The sequence below is a fragment of the Lingula anatina genome, chromosome 2 (genome assembly GCF_051362555.1).
Source record: "Lingula anatina isolate TDL-2025a chromosome 2, LinAna3.0, whole genome shotgun sequence".
NCBI lineage: Eukaryota > Metazoa > Brachiopoda > Lingulata > Lingulida > Lingulidae > Lingula > Lingula anatina.
The window spans coordinates 38,138,319-38,157,302 of NC_141768.1; the positions used below are offsets into that span (position 1 = coordinate 38,138,319).

General features: G+C 35.0%; 1 protein-coding gene across 2 annotated transcripts; it reads left to right on the forward strand.

Annotated features, from left to right (window-relative positions):
* The first annotated feature begins 519 nt into the window (after positions 1–519).
* Positions 520–16,377, forward strand: LOC106173259 (selenocysteine insertion sequence-binding protein 2-like). Of its 2 annotated transcripts, none has more exons than XM_013554321.3 (17): positions 520–694; positions 1,840–2,000; positions 2,209–2,276; positions 2,533–2,897; positions 9,029–9,164; positions 9,481–10,214; positions 11,329–11,377; positions 11,528–11,739; positions 12,117–12,185; positions 12,417–12,521; positions 12,863–12,927; positions 13,202–13,260; positions 13,435–13,651; positions 13,808–13,913; positions 14,040–14,154; positions 14,312–14,466; positions 14,657–16,377. In XM_013554321.3, the coding sequence occupies exons 1-17, from the start codon at positions 665–667 to the stop codon at positions 15,521–15,523; spliced, it is 3,513 nt and encodes a 1,170-aa protein (XP_013409775.1). In that variant the 5' UTR covers positions 520–664; the 3' UTR covers positions 15,524–16,377. The 2 variants fall into 2 exon arrangements, with proteins under 2 accessions (XP_013409775.1, XP_013409777.1); XM_013554323.2 differs by having other exon boundaries at positions 9,032–9,164.
* The last annotated feature ends 2,607 nt before the right edge of the window (positions 16,378–18,984 follow it).

The following is an 18,984-nucleotide window of genomic DNA, read 5'->3' on the forward strand; positions in this document are numbered from 1 at the left end:
ATGAATGTGCCAAATTATTCTTTTTCATTTGTTTTTATTTAGTGAGGATGTATCTTTTAAATAGGCCTATGTAATAAATTCTATGATCTTTTTAATATAACGTTTATTATTAATAATACACACGCCTGAGCGTTGAAAGTTTATTAAGCTACACGTTATTGTACATTACACGAGATTTGCATCCAAAATATTACCTATAGCCAATGATACAAGTGAAAGAGCGAGATTTCCTACAATGACGTACTGCGTTCTATATACACAATTGAACAATAGATGAATACAATGCCGCATATCAACCAGGTAAACAGGTGTAAATACATGAACAAAATAACGTGACATGGTGCAAAAATTGGAATTATCTGTGCCCTTAGCCATCTAAAATTTCAAACAAAAGCCCGTGTTCATTTGCTTAAAAATAAAGGTAATATTTTATCCAAACCAAGAGACTATTAATAATAAAATGCATTCACAGGATGTAAACACGTCTCATCCACATGGTGACTATTTACGTTCGATTTGGGCTTATCTTGCATATCCAGCCAATCATAACGCAGTCACGTGAACGTTGAATTTGGGAGGACGGACAGGGCTGCGACAAGCCGATCGAAGACTAGTACACATATCATGAACAGAAAGTGGAAGGATTTATGAGTCGAACCTAAATATGTCCCAGACAGATGATACAAGAGCTCAGGTAACCCAACATTTTATTTACTTCTCGTTTTCTTTCAATTTACGGCAAACGAATGGGCGTGGAAATGTCAGATATGTAAACCACATCCGCCATTTTCTCTATCAAAGTTGATCACAGGCGTCTTATTTTGTAGCAACCTTTTGAGAACCATTTAATCTAAGGTGTAAAGCAAAATAATTAGAAGCACTTGTGTTTCTCATTGCCCACTTCAAGTCTCAAAACGTGTCTCTTATAGGCACGCGTGCTCTGAAAGCTCTAAGCTGGGTGTCATGTTTGTATGACACGATATATATTTTCTTTAAAATTTGCCTAAGATTCTTTTACAGGTACGTCGCCTGGATTATTTTAAACCTCTGGGTTGATGGAACGTACACTTTCTTAAAGCGTATTGTTTAATCAAAATCAATGATTTATTAAATTAATTGGAAGGAATGTTTTTCGTACATCCCACTGTCACTGGTGCGTGTGGAGTAGCTGAACCAACTTGTCTTTGAACATGGTGTCTAATTATCCAGACGTATCTAGTCATTCTTACTATATGAAATGTTGGTTTAAGGAGAGCAATTTCAAGTTTTGTGACTATTTCATGTCCATATCTCAAGTTTGAAAAGGTATGATTTAACAGCTGTCTAAATACATTTTGTACTTTTTTGGGCCTTGTGTCTTATTTTATTTACAGCAGCAGCCTGGTATCTATACAAAATTTTAGGGTAGCAATGTGGACAGAATGATTAATAAAAAATTGCGATACAGTTTAGTGTGTATTTTACAGGTAGAAGTAATATGTTTTTTTAAAATGATTTATACAACTCTGTTTCTGCTATTTCTTAAAGTTAACAATCTCTAGTGCAATATAACTGACAAAAAGGAAGGTCATTTTCAAGTCATTGTGAGTCACTGTATCAGCAAAAGAGAGTAATTTTTCATAATCATACACCAAGGACACCCATAACTTGCACTAGTGGCAATCCTGAATATAGAAATACACACAATTGCAAGCTCACTGGCCAAAAACAATGATGAAATGTACTTTCTTTCTTTTAGTGCAAGAGATTGATTTATTACTTTTTTTGCATACATAGGTAAATACCCTTGGACATTTTATTTTTGAACCAAATATTTCACATTAACTTGTCCATTTCTAGGAGGATGTTCAATCTACCCTGTCTCCTGAGGCAACAGCTTTTGTACCAAAATATCTTGGATCAATGGAACAAGGTGCTGCTGCCAAAAATCCACCTGTCAAGGAACTGCCCCGGTACATGACAAATTGTTACCCTTTTGTCAAGGGTGACCCTGGTCCAAAGTATGTAGATTGCACTGATACATTGAATTTAGATAAACCATCATTATCTTTAGGTTATTCTGCTTGAGCTTTCTTTAAGATTCTACTATGATATGCTAGATATTGTGCATATTGATATTATGAGAGTGAAAAGCGATTCTTAAAGAAAAAAATTATTATTATTATTATTATTATTATTATTATTATTATTATTATTTAATCTACATAGACAAGCTGGACGGTGGCAAAATTTGCAAAGACCTAATGCAGGACAGCGACTGCCCATTCACCACCAGGGTAAGTTTGGTTCAGAAACATAACTTTTTAACTGAAGGTATCAGTATGTCAGAATTTTATTTTAAAAAAAGTAAAGGTAATACTTTTTTAATGTCCCTATTCTTCAACCATAAAACATTAGTATTGCTTGGTATATTCTGTTTTTCATGGATTTTTTTTTCAAGAAGTGTTTTTTTTACCAGTTTAAAATGTTAGAATATGTAGATTTTTTTCCTATGTATTTACTGTCTTAACTCATTCAGCATGTCTGTTTTAGGTGGCTATGCTTTCAATGGCCCAGGCCCTCCAGTGGGTTATCATGTAACACCTCGTCAAGCATGGCCAAGTATCAACTCCTCACTACCAGTGCCCTTTGAAGGCCATGTATTGCCAGTTTCCATGGATGTTGTGCACCCAAATAATTCTGGTTTTAGTGCTTATTGCGCTAATTATCAACCAGCTCATTCACCTTCTCCATCAGCAACATGGAATGGGACAGGGATTTTATACCCAGAGATACCTATGACTTATGCCACAGGTTATGGACCCGCAGGGCATTGTTATCCAGCTTCAGAGGCTGGGGATAGCTGTCAAAGTTGGAGTGGATCAGAAAATAGTAGAAACACCAAGATAATACGAAAGGTAAGCTGTCATTTACATCATTTCCTTGAAAAGGCCAATGTCTCCATCATCCTTCTTTTATTCATTGAAGAATGTTGATGAAAATCATGTTTTCTTAACATTATTACTCATAGAAAAGAATAAGGATGGTTTCATAACTATTATTCTTTAAATAAATTGTTTTGAAATGTCAAAGAATGTCCTTAACATCAAGTATATACAAGGATTAAGTCAGTAAGTTTTATTTTCATACTTCTGTTTAGCTACAATCTCTGCTAAGTTAAGTAAAGACTGGAATACCCCCTTAGTTCTCCTACTTTTGCAGACTCACCACCCTGAAATCTCTCTACTCCAAAAAAAATTAATGGACATTATAAAGCTTTCTGCAAATGTTTTTACTTACCTTTACCACCAGTTACATCTATTTCTGTTTTTACACTTTGTATTGTCAACAAAAATATTTACCTGAAAGGCTTGTGACTTTGAAGTCCAGGGGCACATAGTATGTTTCTAAAACAGTTTGTCAGACATTTGATGTCAACACTGTGACAACATGCAAATAAACACGCTCATTACCAATTGCACCACTTGTAGACACCTGTTGAATCAGACTCTTTCTATTAAAATATCTGAACCCATTCATGCTTTTTTTGAGAAGTTTATTGGAGACCTTAATGTGCTGAGACCTTACAAGTCCTACCTTCTTAGCCCTTAAATTTGAAATTATCATAAAGGGTGTTTTCTGAAGCTTCCATTCTAAGTATTAATCTGGTTATTGATCCACACTTTAGCTCCCCTTTTCCTATATCAAAACATGGAAATGCTTTCACTGAGTGAGCAAAAGATTGTCCTTTTACAAATTCAGATATTATACCAAGTTAGGAAAGCTCTGATGTGGAACATACAGCTGTTTCCTGGTCAATAAGATATTGGTTACTTATGCCCTGTAGTCATAGGCATATATGAAGAGAAACCTTTAAACAATGTACTTTTAACTAAACCTTCTGGAAATGTGTAAGAAAATGATTATCAGCTTTAAGGTTTTTAAGGTTAATTTTAATTGCAAACCTTCCAAGGTAGTGGAAATTAATACAATTTTGTTCTGAGTGACAAAAGGGAACAGCGGTGAAAAATTACCAGTCACAGTACCTAGATAAGGGTTTTTTCAAAGTAAAGTGAGGAAGTTGGCTTATCACAGATCAGCAGAATTATATACAATGAAAAGACAATTTAATCAGGTCCATGATAACATAGTTTATATTCAGTGCGTAGTGAATATGTAAATGCTGGGCAAGAAATACTTTTGTGCATATCAGTGTGAATGGTCTGCTGATAATGTGTGGTTTTCTCAGACTGCCTGACCAGGAAACTGTATTGTGATAAAAGTCTGTTTTATTGCCACAAACACCTTGCCAGGACACTTGTACTTCTAATTTGGTATAGACTTCACCATCTAACCCTTTCCTTATTTTTAATAACAAATCAATAAATCCTTAGGAGTACAGCTTTCTTACAACTAGACCATTGCATAATTATTGCTTACTGAAATTTACTTGAGTGTTTGTCGAGGTGTTTGAGTAAGTCTTGTGTACTTAAATTTATGAACTTATTCTGTGGTAAGGAAGTGAATGAATAAAAGAGCAGTGACTGAAGTACTTGGTGTCAGAATGTGCAGTAGACATGAATAGATGATGCTGTGTGATTGTCTTGGAGATAACTAATAACACCCTAATACTCACCGGTGCATTTATGCTTGAATTAAGTGCTTTTTAGTTTAGAATGTGCTACATGATTATTATACATTTTTCTGAGATGGTGAAAAAACATATGTCTGTAGGTTTCTATGCACAAACACTGAAAATGTCTGTGCATGTCCTGATCACCTAGATTGTCGTTGTCACCACCTGATTCACTCATAAACTACCAAACTTAGTGGGTTATTTTCATAAAACTTATTTTTTGTTGTATTTTGCATGCTTTTTAGAATTATTTGCTTCCCAATTGCTAAACTTTTTTTACATTTGTATTTTCTAGGATTTGTTTAGTAAAAGTTGGATAATATGTACAGAAACCATGATTTTTAAAAAAAGTATTCCACCCACATTTCGATTTCACATACCCAAATACCCCCCCAAAGCAGCAGACTATTTGAATTTGCAGAAAAAGGACCTATTGTGTGACAGCATTTAATTTGTTCACCTACACGTCAACGGTCATGTGTCTGAAGTAAGAAATCAATTTCAGCTTGTTTAATTTTTTTATCAAACTTATAAATCAATGATTTATGCACAGAGTATTTTGTCTGTTGCAAATATAGTTTATTGATCATAAACTTTTTCATTGAAGGTACAAATTTTTTAGATGACATAGATAATAAAATAATTATGTGAAATTGTATTTTCATCTCTGAATGACGCACATCTCTGTTGGCACATGATAGATTATTACGAGAGAGAATTAATTGCTATATAGTTGAGAGATTGGACTGGGTAGTGTCACACAGGTTTCTCCTGGAAGCTTTATTGGGTGAATTCTCTGTTAACAAATTATTAAAGGGGTCACAATTGGTTTCAAGTGTAATTTTTTCAATATTTTAAGACACTGTTGACATTTTCAGTGATTGTTTAAGGAACATATGGAGAACAAAGCAGGTAGTTTTGATTTTTGATAAAGCCATTTGCTTTAGAAGTATGACCCCCCCCCCCCCCCCCATTATATCGAAAACAATTTTATAAAGGTGCTGATTTCAAATCATTGAAGATAAAATCTGAACTTCATACCCAAAGAAAAAATGTTGTGTAGGGCTTTTCATTAGTTACACAATGCCATTATGTTAATAGTTGCTCCGAGGACTGAGAAATCCCTGAATCCAAAATTTATATTTTAAGCCCCAAAATATATTTGTGCTCCAGTGAAGGCTGTGAGGTATGTGGTTGTTGCATGATCATATTTTTTTAGTCATTTGTTTTTGGTAACGGTGGTTTTGTAAATATTTGTGAAGGTAACCCCCTCTCTCCTTGAAATAAGGCCTGTCATAAAAGGGAGTCAGTTTCTAAACTATTGCAGGATCTAATAAAGGTGGAGAACCAGCTGGATTGAGATCTCTGGCATGTAAAGCAATGAAGTTTTATCTTTTCTATTCCATAAATTAGTATTTGTTAATTCCACTCTTTTCGAGGTATCCTCATCTTGTAAAGTAAAACTTATAGATTTCTCAGCATTGATAATAGCATCTAGGCATAATTAAGGATAACTAGTTTTTTCAATTTCATGGACATTTGACCTCCGTAAGAATGTAAATATAGTTGTTTATTCTGTGTTTTGGTAACAGGTATAGCGACCTACATTGTGTATCCCATAATCGTGACTGGGTAAATAATATCATTGTTGATTCTGCAGAGCTAGTGCTAATTTGTAAACACAACTTCCACAGCAGTTATAAAGTGCATTCTTCAAAATGCAAATTAAAACCTTGTTTTGGTTTGTATAGATTATTTGGAGACTGATAATGCTCCTATTATGCAGAATTTTTTATAACTTTCTGCCAGTGGATGTTATTCAACAGTTTCTGTCCATCCAGGGCAACTGTTAGAGTGTTATAAGGCCAAGGTTAAAAATAATTTTGATGCACCTTATAGAAATTGATTCAAGTTACGATTGAATCTTTCCCAACTTTGACCAATCCACACACAATGAAAAGTAAATGGAAAAAGTGTGAAATGTAGAACAGAAATTGAAGCATAGATTAGGTGTTAAATGAATCTCTGATAGAATAGTAAGAATGCAGCAAGGCGTAAATAGGGGTAAAGCATGCATTTGAAATCACTTTATTTGAATATGCCCTCAGTCATGACTTAATTAAGACCCATAATGGGTGAAGCAAAGAAAAGATGCACATTATAATATGTTCTCACATACATAGAACCAGTTGGATTTATCACATGTGCACTAACTGAGACTTCCTAATCATTTGCATTTTGTGTGTTGATAAATGTGAAAAGAATTAAGTGGCACATTTTATTTTCTGCCCACCTTTCACTATCAGCTTAATTTATGTACCAGTGCCTTGGTAAGAGAGGAGCATTTGAAGTATGTCCCTGACAAACAATGGTTGGAAGTTTTATGTGACAGAATAAATATGCATTGTTTAGTATGCAACATAAATTACAAATTTAAGGATTCAAGATGAACACTTGAAATAAATGACTTTGACTGCCTGAAAAAAAATCATCATGGCTCTGCTTTCTTGTGAGATATTGATAGATTGTCTTTGCTGAACATTGATCACATTAATTTAGGAAGAGCGAGGGATTAAAAAAAAGAACATTTAAGCATAGAGGTCAGCAATATTAGAGTTGTAGTCATTAGTTGCAGTTACATATTTTTAATAGGTCAGAATTAGCATTTCTTTTAGCTTTGCAAAATGTCTTTCTGCTATTTAAAATAGTACAATGCAAAGCAGTTTTGCCACAGAAGTATGTAATAGAGCATGCTTAGTGGGGAAAATTGTCTTTGAATGTATGAATGAGTGCATGAATAAATAAATTTTGCCATAGTCTATCACCAGATAGACCACAAAGTCCTGCCATGCAATGATGTTCATCATCAATTCTGCCTGTCATTGTCCTCTCTTTGCTTTCCTGTCTCTTTCTCCCTCAATTAAAGCAAGCAGCATCACTAGTATCAGTAATTCACCCTCTTTTTCTTTTAAGACATTTGTCAAAAATATTCCTACCTTATGCTTAATTCCATTTTCATGCGCTCAAAGGGTCATATCATTTTATGTTCTTATTCACTAATTGAGTCATGAGTAGAATTTTGTGATTACAACTTTTCTGTCACTTAAAGGGGACTTTGGTTCAAATTTACCAACTCTAATATCTTTATATGTGGTTGTGCATGAAGATAGATTTTGTGCTCAAGCATGACCCTGACTCTTGATTGTGACCTTTGCGCACCTTCCACAGTAAAATCTACAATGCAATTAAGTAACCCTAGTATCTCCAAAATTAGCAGAAATACACTGGTCCCATATAGTCTAAATTTAACTTGAATAGAAAATGACATGAGAAATCCAAATGTGACCTTGAATATGACCTTTAACCTACATTTTATGGTGAAGTGCACTTTTTTTCCTAGCTTGCTTTTAATACAGATAAAGTATTAGTAGCATGTTAAGAAGATTGCTGCTTTTCATATGTTTGTACAACTAGAAATGTTTTAGTGCTATAGTGATACAAAAAAAGCAATATTTATGATGGTCACTCTTTGGCGACTGACAACAGTATTGCACCATGCAACATACAAGGGCTCTGCACATTGCATAACCTAAGGGTGTATTGCACCACTGTGAAATGCACTTGTTTTAGAAATGAGAAATTCTATTGTCCATGAGTCAGGAAGTAAGAGATACATATATCAGTCTGACATACTGCCCCTTTCTGTAGTGATGACTGTCAGATACTTATCTTGTTAGTTTTCAATATTTATACTTCATAGCTTACAGGATGAAACCAGAAATTCATATGTATCACATGATATTTAGATCAGAGTTAAAGGGATATCAAATCTTCATGTGAAATTCATATTTTCCAATAAATGCATTATAAACAACTGAATTATACAGTAAAAATATATTAAATTCCATTTTATTGAGAAACAGGTTATTGCAATTATTCTGGATAATAGTGCTTGCCATCAGACCGTGTAGACCTTCATAGATGGCTGTACCTCCATAATAATCTCCTCAGACATGATTAAAAAAAAAGAACCAACTTCTTAGAAAAAAAAAACATGGACCAACTTTGCATGTAGGAATGATTTCATTAACCATTGGTTAGTAGGGGGGAAATCCATTTTATGTTATCCCTAATGACTCTGATGAATTGAATGGCTTTGGCCATATCAGAGGAAATAATTGATTTACTGCCTGTCATACATATGCAAGTATGTAGTAGTTTTTACCAACATACATGCAAAGTTACCCCTCCTCCCCCCCCCCCCCCAAAAAAAAAAAAAAAAAAAAAAAAACAGAAAAGAAAAGAAATCCATTAATTACAAATTTAAATAACAAAGAAAACCAGTGCTTTCTAATTTTAAAAATGATGTAAAGATACCCACATGCATTAACTCATTTGTTTCTTTCTCTTTAGAAGAAGAAGATTGAGACCAGTTATGGTCCAAACATGGTGAGCATTGGAATTCAGAATGAGTCTGGTACACAGAGTAGAAGTAATAGGAAGCCCAGGAGTAAAACTATTATACTGGTGGATGCTGCAATACAGACAGGTTTGTGCAGAAAACATAAGTTGGAATGTATATTACTTCACCCCACCCCCCTCTTTTTTTTTTTTTACTAAGAAAAAGTTAATTTTGCTATTTCAGTTGGTAAGAGTTAATAGTTTAAAAAATTGATAAGATCGTTCTTTGCACTGTTTTTAAATTGGCCTTAATTAGATACTGGGGGATACGTCAACATCTTAGATATTTTTTATTAAAAAATATGTGGGCAAATTTTATATAGATAGATAGATTTAGATTCTGGCTTTAAATATTTTTTCCAGTATTATTTTCATGAGAAAATATTTGGTTTCTCTTTATTTAGATTTTGCTGATGACATAGCCAACTTAACATTAGCAGATAAGCCTAATGCACTTTTTAAGAAATCAAAAATGAGAGCTAGGCGGAAAAATGAACGCAATCCAGTAGGGACAACTTCAACTGATACAGAAGTAGATTCTGACAGTGGCTACAGTAGTCCACTGCACCGAAGAAATCAGATCTCAAATGGGACTCACCCAGTAGTAATCTCTCCACCTCCACTCAGTTACTCACAGCAGGGAGGAAGTGCAGCAGCGGTAGTTGTATCAGGGAATCAGTATTTAACAGATGCTTGTATCTCACAGAATGGACTGGATCCAGCATACTGTGATTCAACAGAAACAATGGTCAATGGTTACAAGTCTCAGACACAGAATAGTGGGTTATCTACCCCCATTAGTGGAATTTCAAATGCTAGAGGGAGTTTATCAGGAACAGAACTTTTAGAACCTAACAATGGTAAGAAAAAGAAACGGAGGAACAGGAGGAGAAAGCGGAAAGACAGTGGTCTATCAGAGCCTGGTGCAATGAGTGATGGTGCTCCAAGTTTAGAGTATCCCTTGTCTAGCTCAAATATATCTCGCACATCCACAGACCAGCTGAATTTAGAAGGAAGTGACGGATGTTTGCATTTCGAAGATGAAGAGGAGTTCCCAGAATTGTCTGGTCCTGCCCAAAGGTTCTCCCATTCCTCTGGAGACAAAGTGACATCCTATAGTGATATTCTGAAAATGCAGGTAAGGTATAAAAAGTTGTAAAGTAACATCCCTAGAAGGTATTTGGCATTTGCATGTTATATAATGTGTCGAGTCATGAGTTTAAAAGGATAGACCTGTCAGTGCAATGTAAAAAAGTCACAGATAAGGGGAAGCTGAACAGAGAAAGATTTATGTTGGGCCTTGTTCTTTTGTCCCTTTCACTGTCCTCCAGTCAGTGTGATCAAGTGAGCTATGACTTATCTTTTTTATTGCCAGATGCCTAAAGCACTTTTTTCTGGGTTTATATAATTGGTTTATAATATTGGTTGAAAAATGAACTAAAAGTAAAAGATGTCGGATTGACCATAGATGGTAATTGACATCATTCTAAATGGTCAATAAAGAGACTGACAACTTTGTTAGACTGTTGTGTAATAGGCTGCAATTTGACAGATCCTTTTGGATACAAGTAGTTGTGATGTTTATTAAAATGATTTGTCAGTATGTAACTGTCTTGTTTACATACTTCTGCCTAGAGCTGAAATACCATTTTCATGGCAAACAGCTACTCAAGCTGTCTTTTAAGTGTCTATTTTTTTTTTTTTTTTAATTTTTTTTTAAGATTGCAAATTTTAAAAGTATTGTGCCTGCATTGCATATTTGGAATCAGATTTTTCATGATAATTCTGTGTCAATATATATGTTTTACCAATGTTAAGTTGAACATTTTAAATATATCCTCTAAAACAGCTGTTACTAAGAAAATACAAAGTCCTTAGCATTATCATTATCATTATGCTAGTCGGTAACATTTGAGGTGTCTGTCAGCCTAAATGTTTTTTGGTATCAGTCTTCACATTTTCACAATAGTAATCTAATGACTAAACCGAAATCTGTTTATGCACCTCTCACTGTAGAACCAAAGGAAGTATGGTTTGCATTTTGTTCAACGATTAAAGCCCAATGGCAATTGACAGTTTTGTAGTGCAAAAAAAATTCAAAATGGAAAAAAAGGTTCAAAATGTTTTTCAAAAAGCTTAAACATGGTGGCCAGTCATATTAAGGGAAACCTCTAAGCTACCGCAGGGACAGTATTGATGCACTGAGATATAATATCCACAGCAACTTTAATTCTTATTTCTTTTCTTTACAGAATACTTCACCCCTACTGAATGCTGAAACATTTCCAGCAAGTGTTGCAGGTAATTTGTGAAAAGGGCGTTTTTTTATTCTATACAAGTTCATTATTTACCCAATTTATTTGTAAATTAATCTATTTGCCATAAACTTTTTAAAAATAAGTTTTAAGATACTTTAGTATATTGAGTTTTTATTGGTTTCATTGTTTATAGCATCAAAGGAAGGGAAGAATGCCCGCAAGAGACGAAAGCGGCGTGAGATGGCTAACAGGGCTGCTGAAGATGAATTGGCTGAGATTACAATTGAACAACAAATGTTAAAAGAAATTGGTTTAAAGAAACAAATGCAGCAGCAGGCTGCTTCAGGGAAGAAATCAAAGCAACCTATGACACTTAATATTGCTGATATGATTGATGCTTTAGAGGTACTTACTATTTCATTTTACTGATAACACTTCAGAGATGCCAGTGAATTATCGATAATTGAATAAAATTAAACCTCCATGCATTTTAATTATTTTGTAACCTTGAATTTCCTGCTGCCCTGTAGGTTTTTAAAAAATAACCAAAATATGATAAATTATATTTTAATTAAAATTTAATTAATTTTCCACCCAAGATGAAAATTCATTCCACTATTCATCTAAAATTATCCTGTTTAGAGTTTACACAAGTCTGAGTATGACCAAATCTTGTGTTAATAGTATGATGTGGGTTGATTGTTTTTTTTTTTTACAAAATTTTACAAGTAAAAAGATGAGCATATACATTCTGTATAATGAGACTTGCTTTTTATTTTTAGAAACAGCAAGAGAAGGACAAGAATAAACAGCAGAAACACCCACCTTCAGTTGTAAAGCCAAAAGAGCTGGTAATTGGATTTAAAATGGTTTTGTATTAGTCAGTACTTATTGGGTGATATAACTTAAATGACATGCACATTGAATGGCTTTAAAAGGCAATTCTTTACAGTTAATTCTTTAAGAACAGAAACATCAGGAGTGATTATGTCAACTTTGCGATATTGTGTGACCAGACAGTGTCATGATTTGCTATTATATGTCACATTTTCCACATCATTTAGTGTATTTCTTTCCATCAGAACCCAGTCACTCCACATAATGTACTAGACAGCAGTGCCCCTTCTGTCAAAAGGGGAAAAGAGAGAGAAACTGCAAAGAACAAAAAGCCTAGTCCATTGAAAAAGGTTTGTTCAAAATCTGTCTCTTTATACTTTAAATAATATACTTAAAAAAATACTTGAGAATATGATTCAAAGTTGAGAATAAGGCAAGCATTCATTGCTAGAGAATGTTCATTAAAACTAACTTCTCTGAAAAAAATTAATGGTATGATTAACAGTTAGCATTTAAATAATTTTTTCCTCAAGTATTTGTTCAAAAATCATTACTTAAAAGAGATTCATTTTCTCCTTGTCTGCTTTGGTGATGCACAGGTTATACTTAAATGTCTTTCATGTCTTCTCCATTATTATTTATATACCAATTTTGATTCAAAACTGAGATAAATTTTTACTTAACTTGTTAGGTAATCTTGAAAGAAAGAGAGGAGAAAAAGAGAAATAGACTACTTGACGTTGGAGACAATGTTGGGTGAGTGTTGGCCTGATAAGATTTTATCAGTAGGGAGCCTTCATGTGCAACTTTCTAATATAAGCTCCCGAATGGTAATTACAGGGAATGTGCTTGGTCATTGCCATCTTTTTGTGGGGAAGGATGGGGGTGTTCACTGAAGCATTAAGTAACTTGATAAACCATTAGTGCTTACAGGTTGCATGTAGCACATTTTCTGAATGCATTAATAAACCCTCTAGTTATGTTTGTATGGTTCATATGAAAATATATATTGACCCCCTTCTTTTTTCAGTGCTGCATGTAGTATAGGAAATATGGGCATGTCAGTGGACAGTGACTTGTCCCAAGAAGGTAAATAAATTGACCATTGTAACTAATGGACAACTACTTAATTTTAGAGCTACTTAAACATTAAAAAAAGTATGTATGCAGCTTGTAAAATTTTGACCACTGCCGTGATTTAATGAAGAAATTATACTGCTGAAAACAAACCTTAAATTAATGCTAAAATACATTATGTTCCAGCTCTAAGTTGTAAAGGCTCTAGTTTTGAAAACAGTTTGGAGTCTGGCACCCCTGCTAGTGCAGAACTTTCGCCTGTCAGCCAGACTTCTCCAATCTGCATCAGCCCCCCATCCCCAGGGGGAAGTCCTCTCAGCTCTGGTGTAAATAGTCCAACAGTGGGCACCAAGGCTCTAAACTCCAAGATTGTCTCTAAGATTCACAGCAGGAGATTCAGAGAGTAAGTACTATTTTCCTACATTGTATTAATATGGCAGCTGCTTTGGCACAATATCTACTTACCATTTGCTATTTTTCAAGCGTCATGTGTTATGAAGGGGTGTGATTGCAATTGGCCTGGTGCATGTCCATAAAAATTTTATTTGATTATATTCAGGTACTGCCACCAGGTGCTTGACAAAGAAATAGATGACTGCTGCACACAACTGTTACAAGAACTGGTGCGGTTTCAAGATAGGCTCTATCACAAGGATCCATCAAAGGTGAATTTACCTATCCTATTCCTGGGCTCTTTTGCATTACATACCTCTGCATTTCTGCCCGTTTTTTTTTTTTTTTTTTTTAATGCAACGTATGCAACTTAATAATAACCATTTTTTTCCGTTTAGGCTAAATCTAAAAGGCGGATAGTCCTCGGTCTTCGCGAGGTTACCAAACATCTGAAACTCAACAAAATCAAAAGTGTGGTTATCTCTCCCAACTTGGAAAGGATACAGTCTAAAGGTTTGTACTTGAAAATCTGTTGTTGAACTTTTTTTCACTTTGAACTTTTTATTTTTTATCAGTAGTATTCTTTGAGCTGTTATAAAAAAGTTATTTTTGGTAGTTTTTTTACTGTTTGATTTTTATAAATCTAACAAATAAGTTTTATTTTATTTAGGTGGCTTGGATGATGCCTTGCACAACATCTTAGATCTTTGCCAAGAACAAGATGTACCATTTATATTTGCCCTGGGAAGAAGAGCATTGGGGCGTGCCTGTGCCAAATTAGTTCCTGTCAGTGTTGTGGGGGTCTTTAACTTTGAAGGAGCAGAGGTGATTAACATTTGAAATGAGATCAACATTTTTGTCCATTAAGTCATAGACATTGTTTTTAAGTGTTGTTCATTTAGTTAAACTAACTGAACTGACTTTGAATAACTGAGACCTAATATATTACTCTATTATTTTTAATGTTCTTCGCCATATTTATTAATCTGTGTACTATATATTTGATGTATTTCAGACTCACTTCCATAAATTGGTTTCCCTCACAGAGAAAGCCCGTCAAGTTTACAGAGAAATGGTCACAGTGTTAGAGAAGGAAATTCAAGAAAATCCCATGAAAACATCACCTACAGTTCCGCATTTATATGCCCATATGGGGCACTCACGCACACCCTCTGCCTGCAGTGCAATCTCCTTCACAAGCTCCATTCTTTCAGAGCCCATATCTGAAAACTACCCCCAGTCAGAGCCAGAAACTGACAGTAGAGGGTACGAGGTCACAAAACATGGGGAGAATGGTAGCAAGCTGGACAACGAAATGCAAGGTGGGGATTCTGAAAAGATCACTATTATTGAATCAATTCATGAGATTGATGAGGGGCATGAAGCTGACACAGAGGATCTGGAAAGCATGAAGCCACAAGTTCATAGAACTCCTACTCCTGTTGAGAGTGACAAGGGAGTGGAACTGGGTAATGCGGATGTTTCCGTGGAAAGTGATGATGGCTTACAAGACAGTGTAAGAGCTACAGACTTACCTTACATTGATTCTATTCATTCTACAACGACAGCAACCACAGATAGTACAACAGATGTTGTATCACAGCAAACCTCAAATACTCTGAATAGTTGTGATGGTGAGAGTTGTAAAAGTTTCAAAGAAAACAAAAAAGAGATTAGGTCTCCTTCTCCAACTAAAGAGGCTTCCATTATAGATCTGAAGTCAGATCTCATTGAGGTGGACCTGGGAAACTCGAACAAACTTAAAGCTATTAACAAAGACAGGATTGAAACATGGGTGGCAGATTGCATGCAGCAACTAAGCTTAGAGGGTGATGAAGATGACACTATTCAGAACAATATCAAAAGTGACAGTGAAAAGTAGGTCAATTGAGATTGGCATAATATTGATTCTGGATTTCATTTTCATCTAGAAGATTAACTTTTTACTGCACTCGATACACATATGGTTATTATTGTCAAGAGTGTTGACATATCATCACTTTATTGAATAGCAGATTGAATTGTCAAACTAACAATGGGTAACTCGTTTTGAAATGAACATTTTCCTTTCTAGTCGTACTGGTATTTTTAAGCTGGAAATGTGATGTTTTTATTTTATTTTTGACCACCTGTCTCTAAAGCTGTAATGTCTGTACATATCTGTAGTGGTTTGGGGAAGGTTGAGGATTACTGCTGAATTTTAAGGCCCATCATCACACGATTATTGCCTTTGAGATAGTTATTAATTTTGGGGAGGAATTATTCAACATTAGTATTTGCAGATATTTTATTCTAATTGCTCAAGTTTGCTACAGTTGTGATGGGAAAATGTGTATTTTAGTGCCAGGTATGTATTCTGATAAGTGTACATATCCCCTATATAACTGTGTGGTTTCTGGTTTATGTACTATTGAATGTACTCGGAACTGTGTTTTGATTGTAAAAACAATGATAGAAGTGAAAGCAATCTATTGCCAAATCATTGAATTGCTATGTATATTGGTTTGTGGATAAATGTAAATATATCAATACCATAGTACTTAAATATAAGCGGTGATCAGCAAGTTAAGTGATGAGAAGTTTGCTTGAATGTATATTTGTGAATTTGGACTTTTTAGTTGAAAAACATTTCAATATGTTTGTTAGGCTACAATGAATCTTATGCCTTGTATTCCTTGTCAGTGTTAAGGAAAATGTTCAAGGTATTTTGGATTTAAATACAGTTGTTATTTGTCATGTTCGTTTCTGAAGATGTGAATTGGCTTCAGTGGGTAAAAAGTATGAAGAATGTTCTGAAGAACAATTTTCAAGATTAAAAAGTATTTAAGTGTTTAAAAAACTTTGTTTTTAATTGATTTGTAAAATGTAAGTTTATTGCATTTTCATGTACCTATCTAAGCTGTGAACAATCACTATTTTTGGAGTAAGAAAAATTGTATCATTATGTAGGGAAACCCAATTTATGTCTTGCCCAAAGTTAATTTCACTAAACATCCCTTGAAAACATAAGGTGCATGAAACTATTTTTAATTTCTCAAACGTGTGCACTGTAATTTACCATAAATGTAGATTCACTGGCTTTTGTCATGTTCAAGCACAGGAGGGAATTCCTCATTGCCTTTTCATGTCCACCAAAAGTAAATTCTACCTATAGTATGAACCAAAATATCCAATCCTGCCTCTTGTTCATAAAATTGTATAATGCATACATGTAAGGGAGAAGAGAATTGAGGATTTAGATAATATTGCAACTTCCTATCTAGCTACTGGAAATGTTCTTTTCCAGTGGAGAAGATTTGAAACCACGAGTCCTTGAAACAATTCTGTTCATAAGATTACTTCAGAAAGGGACAAAGTGATAATAATCTGTAATGTGCACAGTTGAAGTTTGTCTGCATTGAATCATTTTCCAAGTGGCATGCAGTCAAATGATAGCAAGTACTGTAATTTAAAAGATTATTGTAGAATTTCCAAAAGCACAGGTACAGGCCTTCCCAACTACCAGACTCGGCACCTACGGGTCCAGAATAAACCGGTATATCTGACCACACTACCCGTTTTCAAGGTGTGTGTCAGATCGCATAAAAGAGTATCATACCCTACCACAAATTCTGTAAGCCTACCTGTCATCCGGGTATCGCGCCTCGTTTTCGTCAAGTAGGAGTCGCATGAATACAACAGACGACTCCCTCAATCAGGGGGTGGAAACGCGCTACTTATATGATTAAGACGAGCCTAGCCGTCAGTACCGGTTATTGTTTTGTGACCTTGAGGAGCAATTAGGTTTGGTCGTTGCGGCACGCATCAACAGTAGTTGAACTACCACACCTGGGTCTTTTGTTTTTGAAAACTGTTCACTCGTCATCGAGGCGCTTGTTCAAGACTACAGGCTGATATCTACTAGTACTACCAGTGGCTTCATTAGTAACGTTCCCACAATACTTAAGTTTTCTGTCCGTGCGTACAAACCCTGAAAAAGGACAGCCTCGCTGACGAGAACAATGGACGTTTCTCACCCCTCTCTAGGATTACCCCTGCCCTCAATCTCGTCCATCCCGGTAGTCACAAGAATATTTAACCCCCGACAGAATATGCTTCTGCTATCAAAATTAGGTATACTTTTCTAAATTAATATATAAGTTTGCAAGTTCTTATTTACAAAACATCAATGGCTATGTCCGAACCTAAATTTTATGTTAAAAATTGCGGTACTGTCAGATTTGAGCATAAACAGAAAATTGCAGCAGCGCATGAATCTAGATGAGATGCACTACTTTCCAACCCCGCTTAGGATCATTGCTATCACATCGCGCACCTGGCAAAATCGGTGTGGTGGCTGATACTCTGTAATGCGATCTGACACACACCTTGAAAACGGGTAGTGTGGTCTGATAAACCGGTTTATACTGGACCCGTAGGTGCCGAGTCTGGTAGTTGGGAAGGCCTGAGGTAGCAACGGACATGAGCCAGTTTTTTTTATGTACAGACACAGATGTGTCTGTACATATTGCCATCACCTGCGTCTGTCGTCGCCGATGGCAATGCCGTCGCCGTGCACTTTCACTATAAACACGATAAGTGGAACACAGTTTTATTTTTTGGTTTTATATTTACAGAGCTGATGAATATTCATAAAACGCAGGTCAAGTTCGAAAATCAGCATGATCGGGCCATTATTGTATAAGTTATGCTGTTTTATCACTTTTCAGCATATATGCAACCCTGTAAACACATTTTAAGGAAAACCGATAGGCCTGTTGTCATGAAACTCACAAGAGTAATCAATCTTACTAAAATGCAGGTCAAGTTCGAAAATCGGCATGGTTGGGCCACTATTTTAGTAGTTATGCTGTTTTTTCCTTTTTTTCAGCATATGTGCAACACTGTAAACACAATATAAGAAAAACCGATAGGCCAATTGTCATTAAACTCACAGGAGTGGTCAATCTTACTAAAACGCAGGTCAAGTTCGAAAATCAGCATAATCGGGCTATTATTTTACAAGTTATGCTGTTTTTTCACATTTCCTCAGATTCAATTCTTAGGCATGTTAACAGTCTTATTATTTTACTAATAAGATACATTTAAATGTTTGTTTGACATTTCCTGCATCTTTACAACATTGTTAGTTGATTATGTAAAAATGATGGTAAACTTTTTATCGTGTATTGTGTAATAAAGTGTCACAAATGGAAATAAACTCATATCATTGCAGTTTGTCAGATTCAATCATCCACTATGTTCAGAATCTTAGAATGGAGGAAATTGGACATTTAACACTGTTATATTGATATTTTTCCAATCTCATCAATTTTCTTAGTTGATCATATAAAAATGGCAGTA